This window comes from Mus caroli, unplaced genomic scaffold (genome assembly GCF_978045245.1).
Source record: "Mus caroli unplaced genomic scaffold, Mus_caroli_1 scaffold_13, whole genome shotgun sequence".
NCBI classification, from domain to species: domain Eukaryota; kingdom Metazoa; phylum Chordata; class Mammalia; order Rodentia; family Muridae; genus Mus; species Mus caroli.
The window spans coordinates 1858376-1881832 of record NW_028227268.1 but is presented as its reverse complement, the minus strand read 5'-3'; the positions used below and the strand labels follow the sequence as shown (position 1 = coordinate 1881832).

The following is a 23457-nucleotide window of genomic DNA, read 5'->3' as shown; positions in this document are numbered from 1 at the left end:
CTGTGTTCAAGGCCAACCTGGTCTACCTCTAGATCTGGGCTACACAGGAAAACCCTGTGTTAAAAAAATAAAAGACAAATGGAAAGTCTAGCCTAAGTCAGCGGGTACCAAGTCAAGAACTTGACTCTGCAGGGAGCAGGCAGAGAGCCACACCCCTTACACATGACCCTCGCACACCAGAGTATTAGCAGGAAGAAGAACAGAGACGTTTGTTTATCGCTCTTCTTGTTGCTGTAACAAAGCACCAGACAAAAGCAGCTTCAGCTCAGAAAAGGCACAGTGGCGGCGGTGGCGGCGATGCGGGGCAGTAGGGCAGTGAGGGAGCGTGGGGTGGCTAGTCACACTGCATGAGTGGTCAGCAAGTAGAGATGAGCCCTGGTGCTCTGCCACTCACTCCTCTCTGGTTGGCCCTTAGAGTGGCTCCTCCCATATCACTCAAGCCCAGGCAGGCAGCCTCGTCCAGAGGGTTGTCTCCTACATGACTCTAGATCCTGTTGACAAACAATATTAATCATCATAGCCACACAGCCACACCAAACACAAAACAAACCAAGCCAAAGAGTGGGAAAGCCAACCTGAGCAGAGCAGCATAAGCGGCTGTGAAACCAGTTAGGGACAGGATCTCCACATACAGGGGGTGAGCACTTCGCAAGGCAAAGCATCGGCTAACAGCACAGCCTCACACTGAAAGGCAGGCCCAGAGCAAAGGACACGAAACTACAATTAGGAATTACTGTACCTTTCTCAGAACTGATAAGATTTTTTAAAAATAAGTACAAAAAAGCCCAGTTTGTGACTTTAGGCCCAAGCATTCACAGAACATGCCACACATCAGACCATGAAGCACACTTTAACCAACGACAAGGAGCTGAAACTCTCCAATATACATTCAAAGAGTTACTGAAAACCCCCAAATATCTGGAGACTGTTATGGCTTGGATTTGAAGCATCCCACTAAAGGCTCCAGTGTTGCATGTTTGGTCTCCGACTGGAGAAACCGGTCACTGAGGGAGAACGGGGTCCCAAAGGGGATGAAGCAATTCACTGACACTGTGGCACCATGGAGGTGGTGTTTCTCCATCTCGCCTGTTCTCTCTGCTCCTTGGATGCCAAAGGTGAGAGGCCCTGGCACACACTGCCATCACTGTAACAACATCACCATACCTCATACCTAAAAATGGGACCAAGGACCACACCAAAAATCTGAAACTGTGAGCCCAAATCAATCTTTCCTAAGTCTCCCTCAGAGGCGTTTGTCACAGTGATGAAAAGTCTACGAGGCTGTAGGCAAGAGAAGGCACCAGTGGGAAGAATCAAATACTGTGCGGAGCTGGGGCGATGGCACAGTTGCTAGGAGTACACGCCTTGCTCTCAGAGGCATGAGTTCAATTCCCAGCACCCATGTCAGACAGCTCACAATACCCTGTTATTCCATTTCCAGGGGAGGCAAGGCCTCTGGCCTCTGCTCACACTTGTACTCAAACATACAAACCTACATATATACACATAATTCAAAATAAAATAAATCTTTAAAAACATTAGGAAAATACTGTCAGTTGGAGGTGCTATCACCTCTACAATCTAGTCAGCAATGACAAAACGTCAGCAATTATTCTGGAGCAGGTCAAGCATGCAGAGGAGCTCTGACGGCGAGGAGCACAGACAAGGAGCACCTTGAGAAGGAGAGAGTGTTTGTGTCCCTGTACCAACCATGGAGGAAGAGCACGAAGGCTCAGCACATAAAGCAGGCAGAACAGGCACAGGAGGGACCAGCACACCAGTCAACAGAGGCGCCACCAAAAGCCTCAAATAGACAACAGGACACAGCAGGGGACAGTGTGGATCAACTGGACCACCACATGAGTCCTGTGTCACTTAGGTTGATCCCAAGTGGGGTGAAAGATAAAAGCCACCAGAATAGATCTTTAGAACTTGGGACAGGCAGTTATCTCTACTTTTCTTAAATAGAACCAAAAAGCACTAAGGGAAGAAAAGCCAATAAACTGGGCCAAAGTAAAACTCAGAACTTCTGTCACCAAAAGATGTCCAGTGCCACATAAAGTAACGTACACATATAACCCAGCACCTGGGCTACAAAGTCAGTTCCTGGTTCCAAAACACAGTGCCATCCCAGCAGCTCAGTGGGTTAAGGACACCTGGGTCCGCTCCAGGGGATCTGACACCTTCTGGCCTTCAGGGACACTAGGCACACTCATAACATCCATTAGCTTATGAATAATAAATTTAAAAAATGTAAATGTGGCCACTGAGATGGCTCAACACATAAAGGTGCGTGCTGCAAAGCTTGGCAATTTGAGTTCAATTCTGAAATCCAGATGGTAGAAGAGGAATGACTCCCACAAGTCCCCCAACCGATGTTCTTAAGAAAGAAAAGAGTGGCAGGCAGTGGTGGCACGCCTTTAATCCCAGCACTTGGGAGGCAGAGGCAGGTGGATCTCGGAGTTCAAAACAAGCATGGTCTACAGAGTGAGTTCCAGGATAGCCAGGACTACACAGAGAAACTCTCTTAAAAAACAAAAGAAAGAAATTAAAAAAAAAAATAAAAAAAGCCAAACAAGTATAAAGTATATATATTTGAAAAAAATACATATTCCATTAAAAACTCCTACAAAACAAACAACAAACAAACCAAAAACTCTATAAACCACTGGGCAATGATACTGGACACCTTTGAGCTCAGCATTTGGGAGGCAGAGGCAGGAGGATCTCTGTGAGTTCGAGGCCACCTTGGTATACAGAGGGAGTTTCAGAACAAGCAGGGCTACACAGGGAAACCCCGCCTCAGAAACAAACAAACCAACAAGCAACCCGTAGAGTTCACCCAAGTAACAGCAAGGCCTCATGCAGTGACTGTAAACCTCCACGTGGACAGACACCATGAGGTGCCACTGCACCAAGCTAGCTCGCAACACCACAACAGACAATGGTAACCTTTTTTTGAGATGCAGAGTCAAAGGATGAAAGGGGCTCACAGGGAGTTTGGGGGTGCCAGGATATCAATTTGGCCTGGAGGGTTTCTGGTTCAGGTCACACTGCCAAAATGAGTGATGCTGTATGTAAGAACTGCTTTCTACATACATTGCACCTTTCTTCAGTGTGTGTGTATGTAGAGGCCCGAGGCCATTGTCTGGTATCTTCTTCACTTTACTGAGGCAGGGTCTCTTGCTGAGCCTGGAGCTCTCTGATTCAAGTCTAGCTACCCAGACTGCTCCCAGAACAGTCTCTGTCTCTCAAGTGCTGTGATTACTGGCTGGCCACCACACCCACAAAGCTTTCACATAGGTGCTGGGAACTCAAACTGCAAGCCTCAGTCACAGTATCCAAGCCCACATCATCTTAGACATCTACCACTACACATGAACAAGAAAACACACAATTCCCAGAGAAGGAAGCAAAACCACAGGCCCTTCCTAGACAAAGAACCTAAGTGGCTGTGTGCCTGAGATGATTGATCCCACTCTCTGTGTGGAAGCCGAGGAAAGGGCAGACATGGTGAAAGACACCTTGGAGTCATGACCTCACCAGGCACAGGGTGGGAGGTCCCCACACTCACCAGGAGTCTCATTTCCAGAATACTTTCTACAGGTACGTTCTCATGTACAGGGAAACACCTGTGCCAAAAGCTGGAGATGCCTAAGTGGGAGACTAGGATTATGGAATTTCCATACAGTGAACTCCTAGGATGCAGCTAAAAATAAACTGGATGCCCGCACCTGTGGTTGAGGAGCAACCTGCCGTGCATGTTAAGCAAAGATAGCAGAAAAGCTACATTACCAAAAAAAAAAACAAACAAAAAAGCTGGAGCACGCCCACGCCTGCATACACACATCGTCCTCCTAGGACACCCACTAATGCAGCAGTGGTGCTCGCTGCGGGGACGGGACGAGTGTCTCCTGGAGGGGACAGCTGAGTCAGAGTATGAACAGATTTAGTGTCATGTCTTAGGAAATCAGGAGACAGTGTCCTCTCTGGGAAAGCCCTGAGAGGCGCAGAGACCAAGCTACCTGTGTGGCCCACTCCCCACATCTCCTGGACCAAGTATTCTTTGCGTATGCCACTGAATGAGCTGACAGAACCTGTCTGAAGGCCTCGGGCTGGAGACTCTTCGGCTACCTCTCCCTGACTAGACTGACTGACCAAGGGCCAGGCCACCTGGTGGGCAACTCTCATCTTCACCCAGGGTCAGTGTAGATGGCCTGGGGGAGGGACCCACTCACCTGGGCTGAGGGGGCATTCTTGTGGGCTTTCTTATAGATCAGAGCCGGGCAGATGAAGCAGATGAGGCTCCCCATCGTTGCTCCTGTGAAGCCAAGGATGGTTTCCACTGCAAATGAACAGACAGCAAGGGGTGACTGGGAGCCCGTGTTCACCGGGCCTACGAGTGATAGGGTCACTGCAAAGGCTGCCTGGGTGCCAGTGGATAGACATCTGCTGTATCCAGAGGGCTCTACCACCATCTCCATCTTTCTCTCCTCCTCTTCCTCTTCCTACTCTTCTTCCTCATACACTAAGATTTGTCAGAGCAGGGCATTCTGGGAAACTGCTGACAGCTGATGTTTAACTGGCCAACCACAGGGGGTTTCCTACAGAAAATCAGAAGTTGGCTCCACATGGCTTACTATACACACTGCCATCACTTGGCAAGTGCCCTTGTGCCTTGCTCTAAGGTATCTGTGAAAAGGATACAATGGCTGAAGCCATTGCTCTGGTGTTTGGTGACACCAAGTTACAACCAGCCTACGGGGAAAAGGTATGACCTTGAGTTTCTAGGCATACTGGATACTAGGCACACTGGATACTAGGCACCCTGGATACTAGGCACAATGGACACTAGGCACAATGGATACTAGGCATAGTAGGATACTAGAAAAAAAATGGCATGAGACTCCGGGAGTCATCTTAGCTGAATGCTAAGCATGGGCCAGGGATATGGGCCCTGGGTCCCCCATGCAGCAAGGAGAATGGAGCAAAACTAAGGGCAGAAGAGAGGCAGCAGGGCCAGTCACTGCAGGGATGTCCACCTACCATTGGGGATCATGACCCCACCAACCATGGTTCCAAACACCACTGAGAGGGTGAGGACTTTAAACCGGAGTGGGGGCATGTAGCCTCCTGCAGCAAAGGTTCCATCTTTTTGCTACATGAAAGAAAACAAAAACAAGCAGTTTTGAAATGACCACTTTCCAGTGGCGTACATAACACCACACAGGGCTCTGCCAAGCAATCCTATCTCTGCACAGGCCAGGAGGGAGCTCACCCGGCAGGTGACTGTCCCCGCATAATCAGATTTAGCATAATCAGATCTGGCTGAGCGGCTTTAATAGAAGCCGACAGAATGCCAGGCTCTACTCCCAACACGGGCTGTACATCTTACAACATTGTTTTGAAATGTTAGTATTACATTCTTTTTTGGGTTTGTTTCTGCTCTTAGAGTAAAGACAAAGCAGAGTCTTAGACACACACACACACTGGACAGTGGACTCCCGAGGGCCAGCCCTGTGGAGTGGGTGGGTCAGCTTCTCGTCAAGGTGAAGCTTCAGAGATCGTGTTGAAGATCCACATGCACACATGCACGCGCACACACACACACGTACACGCACGCTAAGCTGTTATCACCATTCCCAACAGATCCATGGTGGACACTTAACAAAGTCCAGAAAGGAGGAAAGTGGACAAGGATTTGATGTGGCATATCCCAACACCCTGCCATGCCTGCACACAGGACACTCTGAGGTGTGGCACCACAGAGGTGTTGGCCTCAGAGTCTACATGCCTAAGAGTCCCACACAGCCTGGTTCAGATCCTGCCTCTGGCAGCACCAGCTGTGTGCCTCTGTTTCCCCTCTGACAACAGAAGTTGATCCTCACATCAACTGACACACAGGAAGACTTGACTAACATACTGATCACTACTGGGCTAGGAATAACGGAGCCTCCCAGAACTAGAATTTCAAAGTAACTTCTTTTCATAAGAGACATTAACCCGAGCTAGACTGAGGTAGCTGCAGCTGGAATCGTTCACTGAATAAGGATGACAGTTTGTACATAACCCAGGAATCCCACGCACAGCACACTGGGAGTTGACCAAGAAATTCTCTAAAGGAGGAAGCAGGAACCTGTGCGTCAGATATTCCTAAGGACAAGCAGAAAAGCCATCAACAGAACATCTACAGGAGATGTTGGAGGTTTCCGTGGGTAGATCCACTGAAAACAGAGGAGAGGGAAGGGAAAGTAGCCCTGTCAACAGACAGACACAGGGACACAGCCACACGCTTGTGAAGGAGAAGGCTGAGAAGCTGGTGCACTGTTTTTCAAGATATGGTTTCTTGGATGGGTCTGGCTGTCCTCAAACTCACAGAGATTCTACCTGCCTCTGCCTTCCGAGTGTGGGATTAAAGACATGTACTACCACTGTCTGGCAGTGAACTTACTTAATAATTCTTTTTGTTCCATTATTAATGTTTAATTTTACAAAAGAGATGGATACCAGCCCTTGGGAGACAGAGACAGGTAATTCTCTTTGAGTTCAAGGCCACCTTAGTCTGGATAGCGACACCTAGACCAGGCATAGTAAGACCCTATTTTTTCTTTTTCTTTTTTCTTTTTTTGTTTTTTTTTTGAGACAGGGTTTCTCTGTGTAGCCCTGGCTGTCCTGGAACTCACTTTGTAGACTAGGCTGGCCTCGAACTCAGAAATCCACCTGCCTCTGCCTCCCAAGTGCTGTGGGATCCAAGGTGTGTGTCACCACCGCTCAGCCAAGACCCTATTTCAACAAAACCAAACAACTTTGCAAAAGAAGGGGTATAGTATGCAAAAATGCACTAAAGATGTTCCAACCTGAAACACATGCACACACTAAGCTCACATTAAGCAGTGAGAAGTGGCCTTGGGAACCCACAGGTGAGGCTGTACAGCAAGGACAGGGTGCAGTAGGGTGAGTCTATGGCCACAGGGTTGATCTCACCTTTGCCCCTCAAGGGACAAAGTCCTAAATTCTACTTTGCATAGCATCCAGGTACATAAAACTAAGAGGTACACTAGGAGCTAGCATGTGAGGGCACTCAGCCTGTGGCACTGGGCCCCTCTACTGTCACTGGCAGCCAAGTCCATGGGAAGGACTCAAACACCAGCACTGCATGACTCTAGCAGATAGGAGCTCTACGCTGGTTGTTTCTACTGAGGTTGTACACACTAGGACCAGCACTAGTCTCACCCAAAGTGCTCGAGTGACCTTGTAATTCTGGCCACCAGGAGTCCTGGCTGATCAGATAAACCATGTCTAAGAAGATATGGGGCATTGGAGCAAAAGCTGCCATCACAGAAAACAGCCCAGGTAGAGGAGCTAACTTGCCAGACTCAGGAAAGGGCGCCCTGTGAACAAGGGTGGAAAGCTGAGATGGAGGGGCTTGATAGACAAGAGGCAACCCCAGGGCAAGCAAGGATCAGAGAGCCTTTAGTTTCTATCCTTGTATTTGAAAGTTTCTTGTGAAGGGCGCGCGCGCGCACACACACACACACACAAACACAGTACAAGGGTTCTACCAACATATTTCCAGAAGTCACACCAAAGTACAGAGCAGAGCAACACAAGCCCCTCCCACAATGCCAGCTGTGATCAATATCGGCCAATGTGATTAATGTGATCAACGTGTCCTGGTGCAGCCTCCCCAGGACTTGAGGTTGCTAGCATCTATGCTGCCAAATCCCAGAGATGAGCTGAGTTACCTATGCAGCTGGCTGGCATGGCCCACAGGCCACTCTCATATGTTCTTTTTACCAAGGTTAATTCAAGCCATGCCTGGTCAGGGGGCTGGGAGTACAGCTCGAGAGCAGTGGGTATACTTTAGCATACGTGAAGTCCAATTCCTATCAACAAAGGAAAGATGGAAAAAAGGAAGGAAAGAAGGGAGGGAGGGAGGGAGGGAGGGAGGGAGGGAGGGAGGGAGGGAGGGAGGAAGGGTGGATGGATCTCTGCTAAAGACTTCCTGAGAGGGGCCAGCAAGAACGGCTCAGCAGGTAAACACACTTGTCAACAAGTCTAACCATCTTAGTCTGATCCACAGAATCCACGAGGCGAAGAGAGAGAACTGGACCCCATCCATTTCCTCTGGCTTCCATTCACAAACCATGACATGTAAGTCCTACTACCATCACTAAATAAAAAGTTAAATTACATGTGAACAACAAAGCCACTGAGTCTCACCTGGGCATGGTGGTACACACCTGCGATCCTAGCACTTAGAAAGCAAAGGCAGGAGAATCCAGAGTTCAAGGCCAACCTGCACAACATGGCAGACTCCCCTCAAAATAAGCCAAGACTTCACTTCACTTGAAGTTTGTTTGGACCAGTCGGATGTCTCAGCAGGTAAAAACACTTGCCACACAAGCCTGGCAGTCTGGGCTCAACCACTGGAGCCACAACAGAAGGAGAGAATCAACTTCTAAAAGTTGTTCTGACTTACACACACACACACACACACACACACACACACACACAGAGTCTGTTTCTTTCTTTTTTTTTTTTTTTTAAAGATTTATTTATTTATCATATGTAAGTACACTGTAGCTGTCTTCAGACACTCCAGAAGAGGGCACCAGATCTCGTTATGGATGGTTGTTAGCCACCATGTGGTTGCTGGGATTTGAACTCTGGAAGAGCAGTCGGGTGCTCTTACCCACTGAGCCATCTCACCAGCCCCGAGTCTGTTTATTTCTAACAAGCAAACGCTCCTAGGACCACTGTCATGAAAACACAGAGCTAACCCAAGAGAACGGGAGAGGACCATACCTGCTGCTCAAACAGCAGTGTGTTCAAGGCCTGCCTGCACGGCAGAATCATCATGGGGAAGCCCACAGCCACAGACATCATGAAGCCCACTCGGATCATCTCTGTCACCGGGTTGGAGGGGAAGTGGATCAGCACATTGCCTGTGGTGGCATCAGTGAAGCTGACGTAACCAAAAAACCCCACCTGTTGAAGGAGAAAAAACAGCAATGTGGCCAGCTCTGTCTCTGCCAGTTCACCACCAATCACTCTCTGACTGCCTACCTGCCTGCCTGTCTGCCTGTCTGTCTGTCTGTCTTTGTCCCACACTGGTCCTAGAGTACCTCCCCAGGGAAGCTTGCACAAGACCCACCCTCCCAAGGACAAGAGCACTCCTCAGCCCCTCAGTCCTGAGGCTCCCGATGACAGAGGTGGACTACTGTTGACATGCAATTCAGTATACCTTCAACAGAACCATAAATGAGGCAAAAATGAAAAGGAAGGTTCTAGAATGCCTCTTTCAGAGGAGCCACTCTTTTTTTAGTTTTTCGAGACAGCATTTCTCTGTGTAGCCCTGGCTGTCCTGGAACTCACTTTGTAGACCAGGCTGGCCTCAAACTCAGAAATCCGCCTGTCTTGCCTCCCGAGTGCTGGGATTTAAGGTGTGTGCCACTACACCCAGCTCAGAGGAGCCACTCTTAATCTGGTTTCAAGCTCAATCAGGAGCTGGTGTAGGGGCTCAGGACTGTGATCTCAGCTTTCAGGAGGCATAAACAGGAGGATGGAGACAGTTCCAGGCAAACCTGGGCTACACAGTAAGACCTGCCTCGAAAAAAACAAAACTGGGGGGGGGTGGGGGAACAAATAGTCAAATAACTGTGGGGTTAGGAGGACAGAAGAAGACCAGGACGACGATGCTCCAATGACCACTCAGAAGACTGTTACCATAGCAAAGGGTGGGAGCTAAGGCACAACCCTAGCATGCTTCCATTCTCATTTCAGACAGGATTTCTCCCCTCCATGGTTCTAGGGATCAAACCTCTGGGTCATGGATGCAAGGCAAGCTCTCTACCAACTAGGCAGCTTACTGATCTCTATAATTTTACTTAAAGACAACACAGAGAAGCAGGTGTGGTATAATAATCCCTGCTCTTGGGAGGAGAAAGCAGGAGGATCAGGAGGAGTTCAAGGCCTAAACTACATGTGAGCTTCAGGCCAGCTTTAGTGACACAGTGAGATCCTGTCTCAGAACGACAAGACAGACAGACAGACAGATAGACAGAGATAATAAATAACTACAGCACTTAAGTATATTAATAAGAGCCAGGTGGTGATGGCACACATCTTTGATCCCAGCACTTGAGATGCAGAGGCAAGCAGATCTCTGAATTGAGGCCAGCATGTTCTTCAAGGCAAGTTCCAGGACAGCCAGGGCTACACAGAGAAGCCTTTTCTCAGAGGGAGCGGGAGGGAACTATGAAAAATGGTCATAATGTTTGTGGACTAGGTGTCTTCTCACATGGGTATCCCATGCACCACACACAAGTGTAGCTGGCTGCAGCCACCTCAGCCCCATTCTTTTTAGTGGGAATGCTTTCTGTAGAGAATTAACAATGGCGCGGAGAGAGTTAACGCATCTGGGACCAGTCCTGGCCAAGGTGCCTGAGCTCTTCAGACTGGACAATGTCAACACAGCTGGGTGTGGTGGTGCTCACCTGTATTCCTCACACTTGGGGGGGGGAGCAAGAGCAGGAGGAGCACCCCAAGTTTGAGACCAGCCTCATCGATATAGGAAGCTCCAGGCCAATTAGGAATACAAAGTAAGACCCTTTCTACAAAACCAGAAAAAAATACAACACGGTCCAGGACAGAAGCAGCTCAGAGGTGCCTGTGCCTGGATGACAAGCGCGTCACACAGACTCTAGACAAGCAATTCAGCTGAGGACCTGAAATGTTCTGGGTCCCCACAAACACAGGGCACTTACAGACGCTGACTCGGAAAAGGTGAGAGCCAGCGGACCGTCTGCAACCCCCGCAGACGGACAGCAGAGGCCACACAGGGCCTTGAGTGCTCAAGGAGAGGGTATGGAACAGTTCCTACCATGACATAGAAGGCGGTGACCACGTTGAGGGAGGAGGCAAAGATGGAGCTCATGGTCTTCACTGATGGCTCGTCCAGACTGTCATAGGTGGGCAGGACCTGGCTGTGTAAAGACAAGCGAGTCACACGGACTCTAGACAAGCAGGCACTAGGACCTCACCCGCCCTCCTGACAACTCCTAGGACTTCTACCAAAATGACCAGGCAACAAACCTCTGACACTTCCTTGGCAAAACACTCACCACAGAGCAGGATTCCTGGAGCCAAGGTCACTAGCTGGGCGATACTACAGACAGCTGCACTGTGATAAGACCCACAACCTACACCCTACAAAGTTTCACGTAGACCCCTCACACTGTGCTGTGCTGTGCTGTGCTGTGCTGTGCTGTGCTGTGCTGTGCAGATGTGACTGGGCAGGGAACCAAAGCAGACCTGAGGAAGGAGCACACAGCAAGCCCATGCAGCTCTACTGCCAGGGGATACAAGAGTCGGACGGACACACCATCCACAGACACCGAGGTCAGCGGCCACCTCATCACCAACAGACACAGAGGTCAGCCTAGGCACACCTCCCACATAGCAGCCTCTCACTGGTGTGATGAGAAAACTGGATTGTGTCCTGGGTCTGGTACCAGGAGTGTGCTGCTGCTGGTCAGGTGGGAGGGACCCAAGTCACAGCAGGGCAGTGACGTGACAACTCATCTGAGGACTTGGGACAGGAAAGCCAACTGAGAGGGACATGCAGGACCTGGGCACCTGTGAGGTGTAGGGGAACCATGACTGCAGAGAGAGGACATGAGTGTAGAAGAGAGGCTGCATCTGAGATGGCACAGGCTCAGACACTAGCTAAAGAACTACGCTAGAACAGGAGGAAAAATCTGTGTGCCTCCCTCACATACTTCCCCGGTGGCTATGGCCTTTTAGGAAAAGACCACAAGCATAAAGGAAGCCAGTAGAAACACACAAGGAAATGTGTGTGTGTATGTGTGTATATACCACTCACACACATGCATGCTGGAAATCAGCAACTAATAAAGAGAACGGCACACAGATCAGTGGAGCCCTACCCAAAAATGTCCTTTAAAAAGTCCAAGAGAGTGGGGCAGAGGTGGTGCACACCTTTAATCCCAGCACTTGAGAGGCATAGGCAGAAACAGGCAGATTTCTGAATTTGAGGCCAGCCTGGTCTACAGAGTAAGTACCAGGACAGCCAGGGCTACACAGAGAAACCTCAAAAAAACAAAACAAAACAACAAAAAAAAAACAAAAACAAAAACAAGTCCAAGAGAAGCAAAGAGGCACACACTACACTTTGATCAAGAAGTAGGCAAGAATAAGTGGGAGCCCTGGCAAAGTGAAGCTGAGATTCCTGTCCACCCCAAGCTCACACGTCAACCTCAGCACAAGAGGCCACCACTGTAGTCAGCTAAGAGAAAAAATGGCAGCAGCACCCTACCCAGCCTCAAGGACACAGAAGGCAAACGAGCCCTGGCTCAGCCATGAGGTGGCAATAGCTTCTCAGAGCTGAGTAGTCACAGCAGGAGGCCATCCTGGCAGGGAGCTTGAACCACATGCATGTGCACACACACAGAGGAATGCATGCACACACACAGAGGACCGTATGCACACACAGGCAAGGGCACAGCAGGTGCTGTGAAGGGGAGACAGGGTGTGCCTGGACACAGTGGGCCCTGATCCATGGGCTTCCATCCAATCCCAAATGCCACGCCCTTGGGAGAGCAGCCTCCGAGGCATCAAACACCCCTGAAGTGCCCCTAGGCTGAAAGTGAGGGCTAAGTGCACTCTGTTCCACCAAGGCTTTCCATGTTCATCAATATGGCCATTTCTCTGGCCCCATGATGACAGTTATGCATAACACAAGATTCATTCACCAGGAAGTAAGATCAAGAGGGCCAGAGGGTGACGGTGAGAACGATCCCAGGCACAAGGTAAGGAACTGGTTGCCACCCAGCACACGGGCCCTCTGGTACAGCCCACCAAGAAATGACCTCTGTCACCTCACCTAGCAAACATTCCAGTGCTCGTAGCCTGGGGATAGTACGTGACCAACACAGAGGAAGAGGGCACACTTAAGGCCCCTAGGTCCTGCTGGAAGGGAGATGGATCCTGTACTTAAGGCAGTGGCAAGCTCCCACCCTCCTGGAACCGGGACCTTGCACTAAGAACAGCCCACAGACGTGCACTGCCTGCAAGGTGGCTACTATTGAGGAAGACCAACCACAGGCTTATCTTTTCAAAAGCAAACACACAGACAGAAAGGACAAGTGGTAACTAGGTACACTGCACAAGAATGTAACTTCTGTCACCAGTGATAATGGGACATTAAACAGCGAGGCTGGAGCGCGCGTTCTGGTGGAGACAGAGCTGCCAAGCGGGAGCCGGTGAGTGGGAAATGACGATCTGGATCTCGCACGTGGGTGTCAACAGCAGTGTGAGCAAATTCTCTGTCACACTAGTTTACAATTGGCACAATGCATGCCCACTGACACCACAGGAGGGGGGCTCCTCTGCCAGCCCCCCCCCCAACATGCTGATGGTCTTTTCTCAACGATGTCGGATTTACGCTTACTGTTCCCACCCAGGCATGCATCACTAGCTCCTGCCACCCTGGTGAAGGTAGCACTGCTGCTGCTGCTACTGCCATGGTGAAGCAGCCCTGTGTTCACAGAGCCCCGCTTGCCAAAGAGCCCGCCTGCACACACAGGACTCAGAGACATCCTAGCACCAGCCTCAAGTCAATGTTTGTGCAACATCTTTTTAAATATTCTCAGAAAACCAGCTAGATTCTGGCAAAGTACTCGGGACTCTTCTCAGTCAGATGGCTGGGTAGCTGCTGCACCCCACAGCCAACTCTCCCTTCATGGGATCTGGGAAACTCAGGCCCTTGCCAGTTAGTTAGCAGTAGTTTATTTCCTGGTTAACACAGAACTCTCCCCTCAGCCTAGAGGAACAGTCTACACTAGGTCAGCCATCACTCCTCAGTGGCCAGAAGCAAGAAAAGCAGGCTGTTGACCCCACAGCACTTCCCTTCACCCTCCTCCCTCCTCTCCCTCCTCCCTCCTTCTCCCTTCACCCCTCCTCAAGGCTACACCCTCAGCCCCACCCCGCCCCCTTCTTTCACCTCAGCAGTACTTACGACTGACAGGCAAAGGACATGCCAAAGATGGGGACACAGCGGAAAACACCTTCCCAGCGAATGTAGCTGACCTGCTGCAGCCACTGCCCACTAAAGAGGCCATGTTTAAGGGAGGACAGCACAATCTAGACCAAGAAGAGAGTGAGACATGGGGTCAGGAGAGAGTAGAAACTGTGCCACAGAGGAGGTGCAGGAGACACACAGCTCTTCTCTACACCAAAGCTGGCTCATTCCTGCAACCTGGGGCTGTCTGAAGGGGCAGGGGCTCCACCTCACCTATGTCCCTGGGCCCTGGCTTAGAACCCAGTCCATGCATGGAGCTGCCTGAACACTACTGAGAGGTGTACCCAGCTGCAGGGGGGTTCTGCACATGGCGGAGCAGCTCCGATGTGGGGCCTCAGAGTGGAGAGAGAAGCAGAACCTCACTCCCTCCCTCAGCCCTGTAACTGAGATGACAGGGAGCAGTGCCCTCCATGTGGGCATGTCCTTTACTTCCTTGCCCTGGACAGGCAGACAGCCATCTTTCAGGAGCTCATCCACTGAAGACATGGCTATGAGTAAGGAGTTAACTGTCCCTGGCTGGTCCCCTGCAGCCAGACCTGGGCACAGCTCCTGCAAGCACACTTGGCCCCTGCCCTCAGGAAGCAGAGCGTCTTCCCTGGCAGTGAGGGTGAACCCCCAAGGGTGCAGCAGGGTCAGGGAGGAAGGCTAAGGACTATGGAGAAGTCCTCACACCCCATCTTCCAGACTGTCCCCAACAAAACACCATGTGACAAAACACTAGCGCATGCACCTGGTTCCACATGGAAGTTCTTCCCATAAAACATACAGCCACCTCACTTGCTTTCCAGAGCCTGGGTAAAGGGTTTCACAGCCCCTTCTGGATCCTGCTGTCCAACTGCTCTGCCTCTGGTGCTTCACAGACCAGGCATGCACACGGCCTTCACGACATTGCAGTAGCTCTACCACAGGACTCAAAGCCACTTTCCCATAATCCCCCCAAGGTAGCTGGTGGCAACAGCAGACTAAGGCGTGGACACGTGTGGTTATGGGAAGGACTAAGCCACAAACAAGCCCCTCAGCAGTGTCTCTGGTGCTCACCACGAACATGAAGACGGTGTAGAAGAGGAGCGCCATGGCACTGAAGGACTGGATAGAGGCCATCATGTTTCTCTGCAGGCTGAGCGGGAGCACAATGAACAGGGACACTGCGAAGAGCAGGAACACACGGACAGTCCAGGTCACCTGGAAGGGAATCAGCTCTAAGCTCTGAGCTCACTCACTGCCAGGACTCATCTTACCAGTGTGGCCAGGGCAGGAGCCACCACAGGCTGAGGAGCACACTGAGCCCTTAAAGCAGAAGGTGGTGTGGTCAAGTCTGGCACATACAGGCTGAAAGCTCCCCTCTCAGTGGCCACGTGGATCAAAGTACTGAACACCCCTGGCCCTGCATGGTCCACCCAGCCTCCACAATGAGACTAGTCAGGACCAAAAGATCAGCTACCCAGAGCCAACACGTTACACAGTGTCAGAATGTGGCAAGAGCACGCAGGAACTGCACTGCTCTGGAAGAACCCTTCCCAGCTGGTGCCAGTGGCTGGTCACCAAGTCTCCACACAACTCAGAGCTATCTCTACCACAGAAGGAAATTCTGACCCAGATAATTCATCACAAAACTCCGGGCTGCACCGGTCTGGGGATATCTACCATCTGACTGATCTACAGCCAGCACGTTTGACTTCCTGGATCCTTCTTCATAGGTGACAGCACAGGCTGGAGGCGAAGAGCTCTCCAGCTACACACACCTGCAAATCTAAAACAGCCCCACACCGCTGAGCATGGCAGCACTGTCCATGATGGCTGGTGATAACCGAGAGGCTCTGTGCACACTCTCACTGTGTGGCAACCATTTGCGAGGCCACAGAGGCTGATACTGCCCATCCTGCAAGTCTCTCAGAACTGCAGGTGAGATATCTGGCCCAGGCACAGATCAGTAGGGTTTTGAGAAAGGACTCAAGTAACTGTGTGAGAGACTGACCCACAACTCTGCTGGACCCAAGGGAAGAGTGGGAGACGGACAGAAAGCCAAAGGGGAAGACACAGACCAGGGCCAGGCTCACAGGACACTCTCTGCAAAGTCCTCCCACACCATGCAAATCCCACACATATTCATGAGAAGGATCCCCTCAGCTGTCATGTTTACAAACTAAAAGCCATCTCCACCTACCTGGTAAACAAATACAAAGGAGTCTTCACAAAAAAGACCCCCCCCCCAGGGTCATATGCCCATTTTCCCTAGGTGGTCACTGGTTACAGCTCTGCTCCCCAGTAGGGGAGGAAGGTTGTGTGGGGCCCAGTTCACAGGTGGGACCTTCACAGTCAGGGAGTGGCAAGCTTGGAGGATGCACAGAGCTATGTCACAGGCCCTGGGAGCAGTGCCCTCTCGTCTTCCTCAGCAGGGTGGGCCCCAACTCCCTGCCTCAATGTACAGATCAACAGCCCAGCACAGAAGCTGCACGAGGGCCTGGCCTCTGTTGCCTTTTGATGAGCACCGCTGGAAGGCTGAGGCATCTGACCTGCACAATGATTTGCTGTGTCCTACCCCTCCTCCTCCCTGCCTCCGCCTTGTACACCATCAGGCTGTATCACAGCCTGCTCTCCCTCTCTCCCTCTCCTGGTGCCTCTCAGACACTCCTCCAGCAGAGTCCTGAAATCCAAGCCAGGGAACTTGAGTGGCAGGCAGGCAGGCACAGGCCCCAGGTGGCTTAAGGAAAGGAGGCATCAGGCAGCAACCCCAAGGATTAAAACAGACCAGATATCTAACAGTGTCTTACCTGTAATCCAAGCAGCGGAGCAAAGAAGTTGGACCCCAAGTCACCGATCACGACATAGAAGGTAATGCAGGACCCCAGCATCAGCCCAATCATGCTGTGAAGAAAGACACCCAGAGCTCTGCAGTCAGATTTAAGAAGGTGATGCTTTGTGATCAAAGCTAAGCACCTTTGCAGACTCAAGACTCAGGCACCCCAAGTCTGACACCCAGGACCACATCCAGTTCCTGGGCTTTGCTGACATGGAACTGCCATAAAATGGCTGGGCTGGAGGCAACTGTGACCATGGGTGTCTGGGGGACCTCCACTGCTCTTGGGGTAAATGCAGAACTACACTCAACTAGTCTCTCTTGGGTAAATACCAAATCACACTTAACTAGTTTCTCTTGGGGTACCAAACCACACTTAACTAGTCTCTATGTGCTATCCTAGTCCCCTTCCTCAGGAGCTTCCGAAACTCTTTCAGGTACAGAAATATTAGATAAGTTAAAGGAATAATCAACTGCTTCTAAAAACTGTTTCTTCTGTGTTTACAATCCCTTGATTAAGAAGCCTAAAAGTGTCATTTTCTGACAAATTTTTCCAACTCATTAAAATTTTACTCTCAAAAAAAAAAAGTGACATTTCAATTTAGAGCCTCCCTTCTGTGGCAGAGTTGGGGACACAATTTAGATAACAGCATTAAAATTAGCTGTACTTGGGGTAGGGGAGTTTGTGGAAGGGAGACCGGGAACGGGGATAACATCTGAAATGTAAACAAATACAATGATTAATTAAAAAAAAAAAAAAGATTAGCTATACTGAGAGAGCTATTTTTCTGTACTTCCCAAGTCTCTTATTCTCATGTACATATTAGCAAGACTTAAGGCTTTCGACTTGGACAGCAGTCACTGTGAGGTAAAGTCACAGTAAACTGACTGTGAGGGACTCCTCAGAAGCACATGAGACGCTGTAAGCTCTCCCAGTGTGACGCAGTGTTCACTCCCTGACATGCTCCAGTAAGAAGGATGGACTCAGCAGGGCTGCGCCACTCACCTGGTCTCCACCAGCATCTTCCCGGCCTTGCCGTAGGCGTGGAACGCTAGAGAAAAGGAAAATGCTCAGTCCGACAGTAACGCACACCAAGAGGCCAGGCGTGGTGGCGCACGCCTTTAATCCCAGCACTCGGGAGGCAGAGGCAGGTGGATTTCTGAGTTCGAGGCCAGTCTGGTCTACAGAGTGAGTTCCAGGACAGCCAGGGCTACACAGAGAAACCCTGTCTCCAAAAACAAAAACAAAAAAAAAGCCACCGAGAAAAGCTGTGTGCTGCAGTTTGACGAGCATCCGTTTGCTTGAGTTTCATGGATATAAGGAGACACTTTAAACTCTGGTGCCAGACCTTCTTTAGACCTACCATCCCCAAATGAAACACCACAAGGCAGGAGCAAAGCAAGGAGACACAAGAAAGGGACACACAAGCAAGGGACATACAAGCCAGGAGACACGGATACAAGCAAGGGAGATAAAAAGCAAGGAGACACACACAAAGAGACACAGACACAGCAGGGAGACACAAGCAAGGGTTTCTGTAGTTTCTTATGAATTATGAAGGGGGAAAACGGAAGCCAGGACCCTGCAAGGTTCCGGGTTCTGCTGCGAACAGGCCCTGCTTGGAGCAGTATGAAAACAGCAGAGCCAGCCCCACTTAGGGACAGGGGAAGAGGGAAAACTTAAGAGGGGTCCAGAAGGTTCAAGCCTCTCCCCAGAGCCCAGTATTCATGCCCTGCTCCACAAGGATGCTGCTGAGGGCTTCATAGTTGTGACTTACAGAAGGAAACTGAATCTTTGCAAGCATGGCACTCTGGGGAAAGGAGGGAACAAGTCCTCTGAGACTTGCCAGTGCCCAGGACAACCAGAGACAGAGCCCTGATGATGGCTGGCATGCATGGCCACAGCAGTGTCCTACCAGGAAAGAGACCTCCGTCTTTCCTTCCTGACCCAGAACTATTTATTGCCAGCAGATGAGAATGAAAGCTGACTTCACCGGTCCTCAGCGGACCTTTCCAGTTATCTGGTCTCCACTGCTTCCCCCATGGTCCAGCCAGATGAGAGAGCAAAGGAAGTAAGCTCTAGTCTTCTGGAGCAGCCACAGGCAGTGCATGTGACAGGATGGCCTCAGCCTTGTCACAGCCCCAGCTTCCTGCCTCTTGTTTCCTCTCTTACTCTGGGCCAATGGCCCTCTGAGGTTGGACAGCAGGAAACACATGCACTGAGTATGAATGAACCAAACAAAATCCTTGTTACTTCTAACTGAGGAAGAGGCACAGTGTTGGCAAAAAAAGGCAGACAGCTGGCACCAGCCTCCGCTTGGCCTGACAACAGTAAGACTTCAGCCTCCAGGGGTCACTCTGGCCTTTCCCAGACTCAGCTGGGAAGGAACCTAACATACCCCTTGAGTTCATCTAGCAAGAATTAAAACACACTTCAGAACGTTACTTGAGGTCTAGATAGGAAATCTCAAAAAACTAAAACAACTCTAGAGGTGGTGATATCCATAGCTGCTGCTATGTCACCAAAAGATCCTCTCCAAGCCCTGTACCAGAACACTCAGCATATGACACAGAGGACCAGCTGGCCAGTGGTGGCACACGCCTTTAGGTCCCAGCACTTGGTACGCAGAGGCAGGCAGATCTCTGAGTTCAAGGCCAACCTAGTCTACAAAGTGATTTCTAGGACAGCCAGAGCTGCCCCAGAAGGTGGAACCTCTGGCCCATTCCCTCTCCACTCTCACTCCTTATTCTCTGACAGGAAAGTGGGTCTCCTGCACACAGAATACCCTGCCCTAAAAGATGCTATTGGAAAATGCAAGTCACCAGCTAGTCAAGAGATCAGCAGGAGGTAGCACTCTCTTCTGCCAGATCACTCTGAGCAAAACCCAGGCCAAGACTAGGCTTTCTGCTGACCTATCTGAGACCTGAGAAACAGGGCCACAGGACAACAGGTAGAACTGACTCTACCCTCCGCCTCTCTGTAACACTCAGCAAGGCAAGAAAGAGGTGCTATTCAAGATAGGAACAGATAGGGACAGAGATGAGGCAGGGAGGAGGTTGCTGCTCATGATGACCAGGTAGGCACACATGAGGTAGGGAAGGTTTCAGTTGAGCTACTTCTGGAGGAGGTGGAGAGAGGCCCAGCAGCCCCAAATGCCGGAGGAGCACAAGGCCAGCAGCACTGGGCAGGTGCACAGTGAACACTGCCAGCTCCAGGAGGCTCCAACAGCATAGAAACGGGGGGGGGGGGGTCAGGGGACTCCACCTCACAGTCTTGCTTACCAAACCACATGGCAGGTATACAGATCACACTGCTCAAGGGCATGCAGGAAGAAATACTCAGCTGCCATGCCCTGGTGGGCACTACTCTAGGCCTATGAAGGATGAGAGGCACTCCAACCATAGGCCATGGTGACACAGAACCAACGACATCCACTATTCACTAATGACACCTTGGGTGGATGCCAACAGTCTCTACTGCTATGGAAGGTGCTTCCCTCCCGGAGCACACACTCCTAGGGTAGGAGAGATTCCCAAGAGCCACTGATATGTCTGTGTTGTCTTCTCCCTGACTGAGAAACGCCTCCCTCAGATTTCCTGTAGCAAGTCTGTAGGGCATTTCTTTCATTACTGATTGATGTGGGAGGTCCCGGTTCACTGTGGGCACTGCCGCTCCTGGACGTCCTGAGTTGTACAAGCTGAGCAAAACATGAAGAGTAACCTAGAAAGAACACTCCTCCCTCCCTCATGGTCTCTGTCTGCTTCACTCCCTGCCCTAACTGTCCTCAGGGGTGACCTGAGTGTGGCCCGAGTCATAAGATAAAATAACCCTTTCCTCTCCAGCTGGATTGGCCATGGTGCTTTATCATGCATGAGAAACCCTAACGTGCCTTCTGAGATGAAACGAGGTTTAAAGAAGACCATGCTGAGTATAACAAGCTGGGAACAGAAGCAGGAGGTTTACTTAAAAAAAAAAAAATCAAAAATTACTACAGCAAAAACAGACAAAGCAAATGGGTGCCCAAATTCATCGACAACCCCTACTGTGCTATGACTCTGCACCCTGCAGACATTCATCCTCCAGAGCTGGGGGAGAGGGCTATGGGACAAGTCACTGCCACAGATGCTGATACGGTTAAGACTTAAATGTGAGGAAAAAGGTCCCCGGTCCTCCATCAAGTGCAGTAAACAGACTACCACCCTGGAACTTCCTGCCTTCTTCCATAGTCTCCAAGGGAGGACAAGGCCATCTGCCCATCTCATCCGCAGAGCACCTATGCTCATGACCCAACCCAGGACTCACTCTCATGCACCCACAGACACAGGCCATCCGTCAGGGCTGCTGTACCTTGAGGGGAGAAGGGGCTCACCTTCCAAGCCCTCTGATGGGCTGTGATACAAAGTACACACTGAGGCCTAGCCCATCAAGAGAGTGAAGGACAAGAGAGAAAAGAGGCATCTGCCCAGCTTCCTAAGAGGGCTCCATACTACCTGTAGGGCCACCATGCCAGGAGGTGGCACAGCAGGCCCTCCCCTCTGCTGCTCTGGCCCCACACGGAAACTGGCGCTTAGCTGACAGGCCCTGAAGACTGGGAACCTGAGAGACTGGGGACCAGGAAGATCAGAACCCCAAGAAATCGCCTAGACATCTGAAAAGCTCTGAAGACTGGTAAGACTGAGGGTCCAGAACACTGTCTGGGGGTGCCAGGAGATTGTCTGAGAGCCTAGAAGATTCTATGAGGGCCTATACAAGTAAGCTGCCTTGTTTAGGATCAAATGTGCAAAATCACTGGCACATGGGAATCTGTTGTTTGCAGTGGTTCAGATATAGCTGGAGATATAGCTGGAGCCAGGCAGCGGCATTCACAGGTGGTGTCCATCTGTCAGCTTCCCTTGTCTTGCACATCTGGACAAACTGGTTTCACTTCTCAGGAACTTTTGAAGAATAACTGACTGGCCAACCAACAAGTACTAGATGCCATGACCTGCCCAGCCCAGGGTTCACACCTTTCAGAACACAGGAGTCCTAGGCTGGAACTTAGGCGACTGACAGCACAAAAACAGATCTTAGAGAGAAAGGACCATGCGCTGCACCTTGGCTCCACACCACCAAGGGCACGCCCCGGGCACGTCACTCCCTAGACTCTAGTAGGGAGCATTTCATCTGGTAGGACAGAACTAGGCCATCTCAGTGTGCGTCAAGTTTACCTGATAAGCCTCACCTCCTCAGGTGGCAGTAAAAGACAGAGCACCACTGTCATCAGAAGAGGAAGAGTGGGAAAGCATCCCTTGGGTTCTGAGACCAAGAATCAACGTAAGGCACTGGTGCTGACCGCAAAGCAGATTAGGAAAAAACCCGAAAGGCTATGCTGCAGAAGCCCCACGGGCATCTCTAACGTGGGCCAGGTGGAGGCCGGGCGCCCACCCCTCCGCACGTCACTCCAATTCAGCCGTCAAGAAGTACTTTATTCTGCATTACTTCATTTGCCCCCAAACTCTGTGCCATTTTCTTCTCTGACAGTGAGAGAAGGGAGAAAAGGCCAGGCGCACTCAGGTGAGAGCAACACTGCAGCCACACAGGGGCTGCTAGGTGAGGAATCACCAAGAGGCCAGGAATTTTCTTTTCATATTCTCCCACAAGGCTAAGTCCCAAGAGCAGAAGAGCGACATTCTCACCCCCATGCCAAAGAGCCCCAGCATAAGCTACATAGCAAAGTCCAAGCCTGGCAGGCAAGAGACCCAGGCTGCACATGCTACCACAAGAGGAGAACAAGACAGTGGGGTCCCCTCAGTGTCCTTGAAGCCAAACCACCCAGAGACAAATAGTAAGTGCTCTGTTTAGTCCCTGTGGCTGGCACTGTTTACAAAGACCTAGAGGGAACAGAACTGCAACCAATGGTCTGGAGAGAAAGGCCCACCCTTTGGGCAGATGAGCACTGAGTCTCAGCCACAAACTGCACTCAAGAGCTTCCTTCAGGAACTTCCAGGAATCTGAAATGTTCCTCTCAGCCACTCAGGGCTTTCAGGAACAGGAAGGCATCAGGTACAGGGAGCCAGTGTCAGCAAGTGAGCAGCAGCTTTGGGCTCGGTGAGCCTGCTGGCTTGGAAGGTAAGTATGCGTATCTGCACACTACACATCTGCACGGGGCTCAGTGAGAAAGAGGCTGTGGCTCTATACCCTCCCTCTCAGCTCAATTCTAAAGCAGGCAATTTGGGATGGGAGTGGGGTTGGGTTTTGAGATAGGGTTTCTCTGTGTAACCCTGGCTGTCCTAGAACTCACTATGTAGATGAGTCTGGCCTCAATCTCAGGAGATGTACCTCTCTGTCCGACTCCCAAGTGCTGGGATTAAAGATGTGAACCACCAGACTTCCTCATTTCTGCACAGTGTTATTAACTGTATGCTTTTGAAAATTATTTTATTCAGCACACAGAAAGCAGAGGCAAGTAGAGCTCTGTGAATTCTAGGCCAGTCTGATATACATAGCAAGTTCCAGACCAGACTTCACAGTGAAGCTTTGTCTCAAAAACAACAACAAACTTTGCACAGTATATGT

General features: G+C 50.6%; 1 protein-coding gene across 11 annotated transcripts in view; it reads right to left on the bottom strand.

Annotated features, from left to right (window-relative positions):
* Slc38a10 (solute carrier family 38 member 10) overlaps nt 1-23457 on the bottom strand; it is a 47213-nt gene that overhangs the window by 19724 nt on the left and 4032 nt on the right. For all 11 annotated transcript variants that reach the window (XM_029483444.2, XM_029483445.2, XM_085829363.1 and 8 more), the window contains exons 3-10: nt 17908-17953; nt 16876-16969; nt 15143-15286; nt 14042-14166; nt 10886-10988; nt 8809-8991; nt 5047-5158; nt 4239-4345 (exon numbers count right to left, since the gene is read on the bottom strand). In XM_029483444.2, the coding sequence (XP_029339304.1) occupies nt 4239-4345; nt 5047-5158; nt 8809-8991; nt 10886-10988; nt 14042-14166; nt 15143-15286; nt 16876-16969; nt 17908-17953 (914 nt within the window). The remainder of the gene's footprint in view (nt 1-4238; nt 4346-5046; nt 5159-8808; nt 8992-10885; nt 10989-14041; nt 14167-15142; nt 15287-16875; nt 16970-17907; nt 17954-23457) is intronic.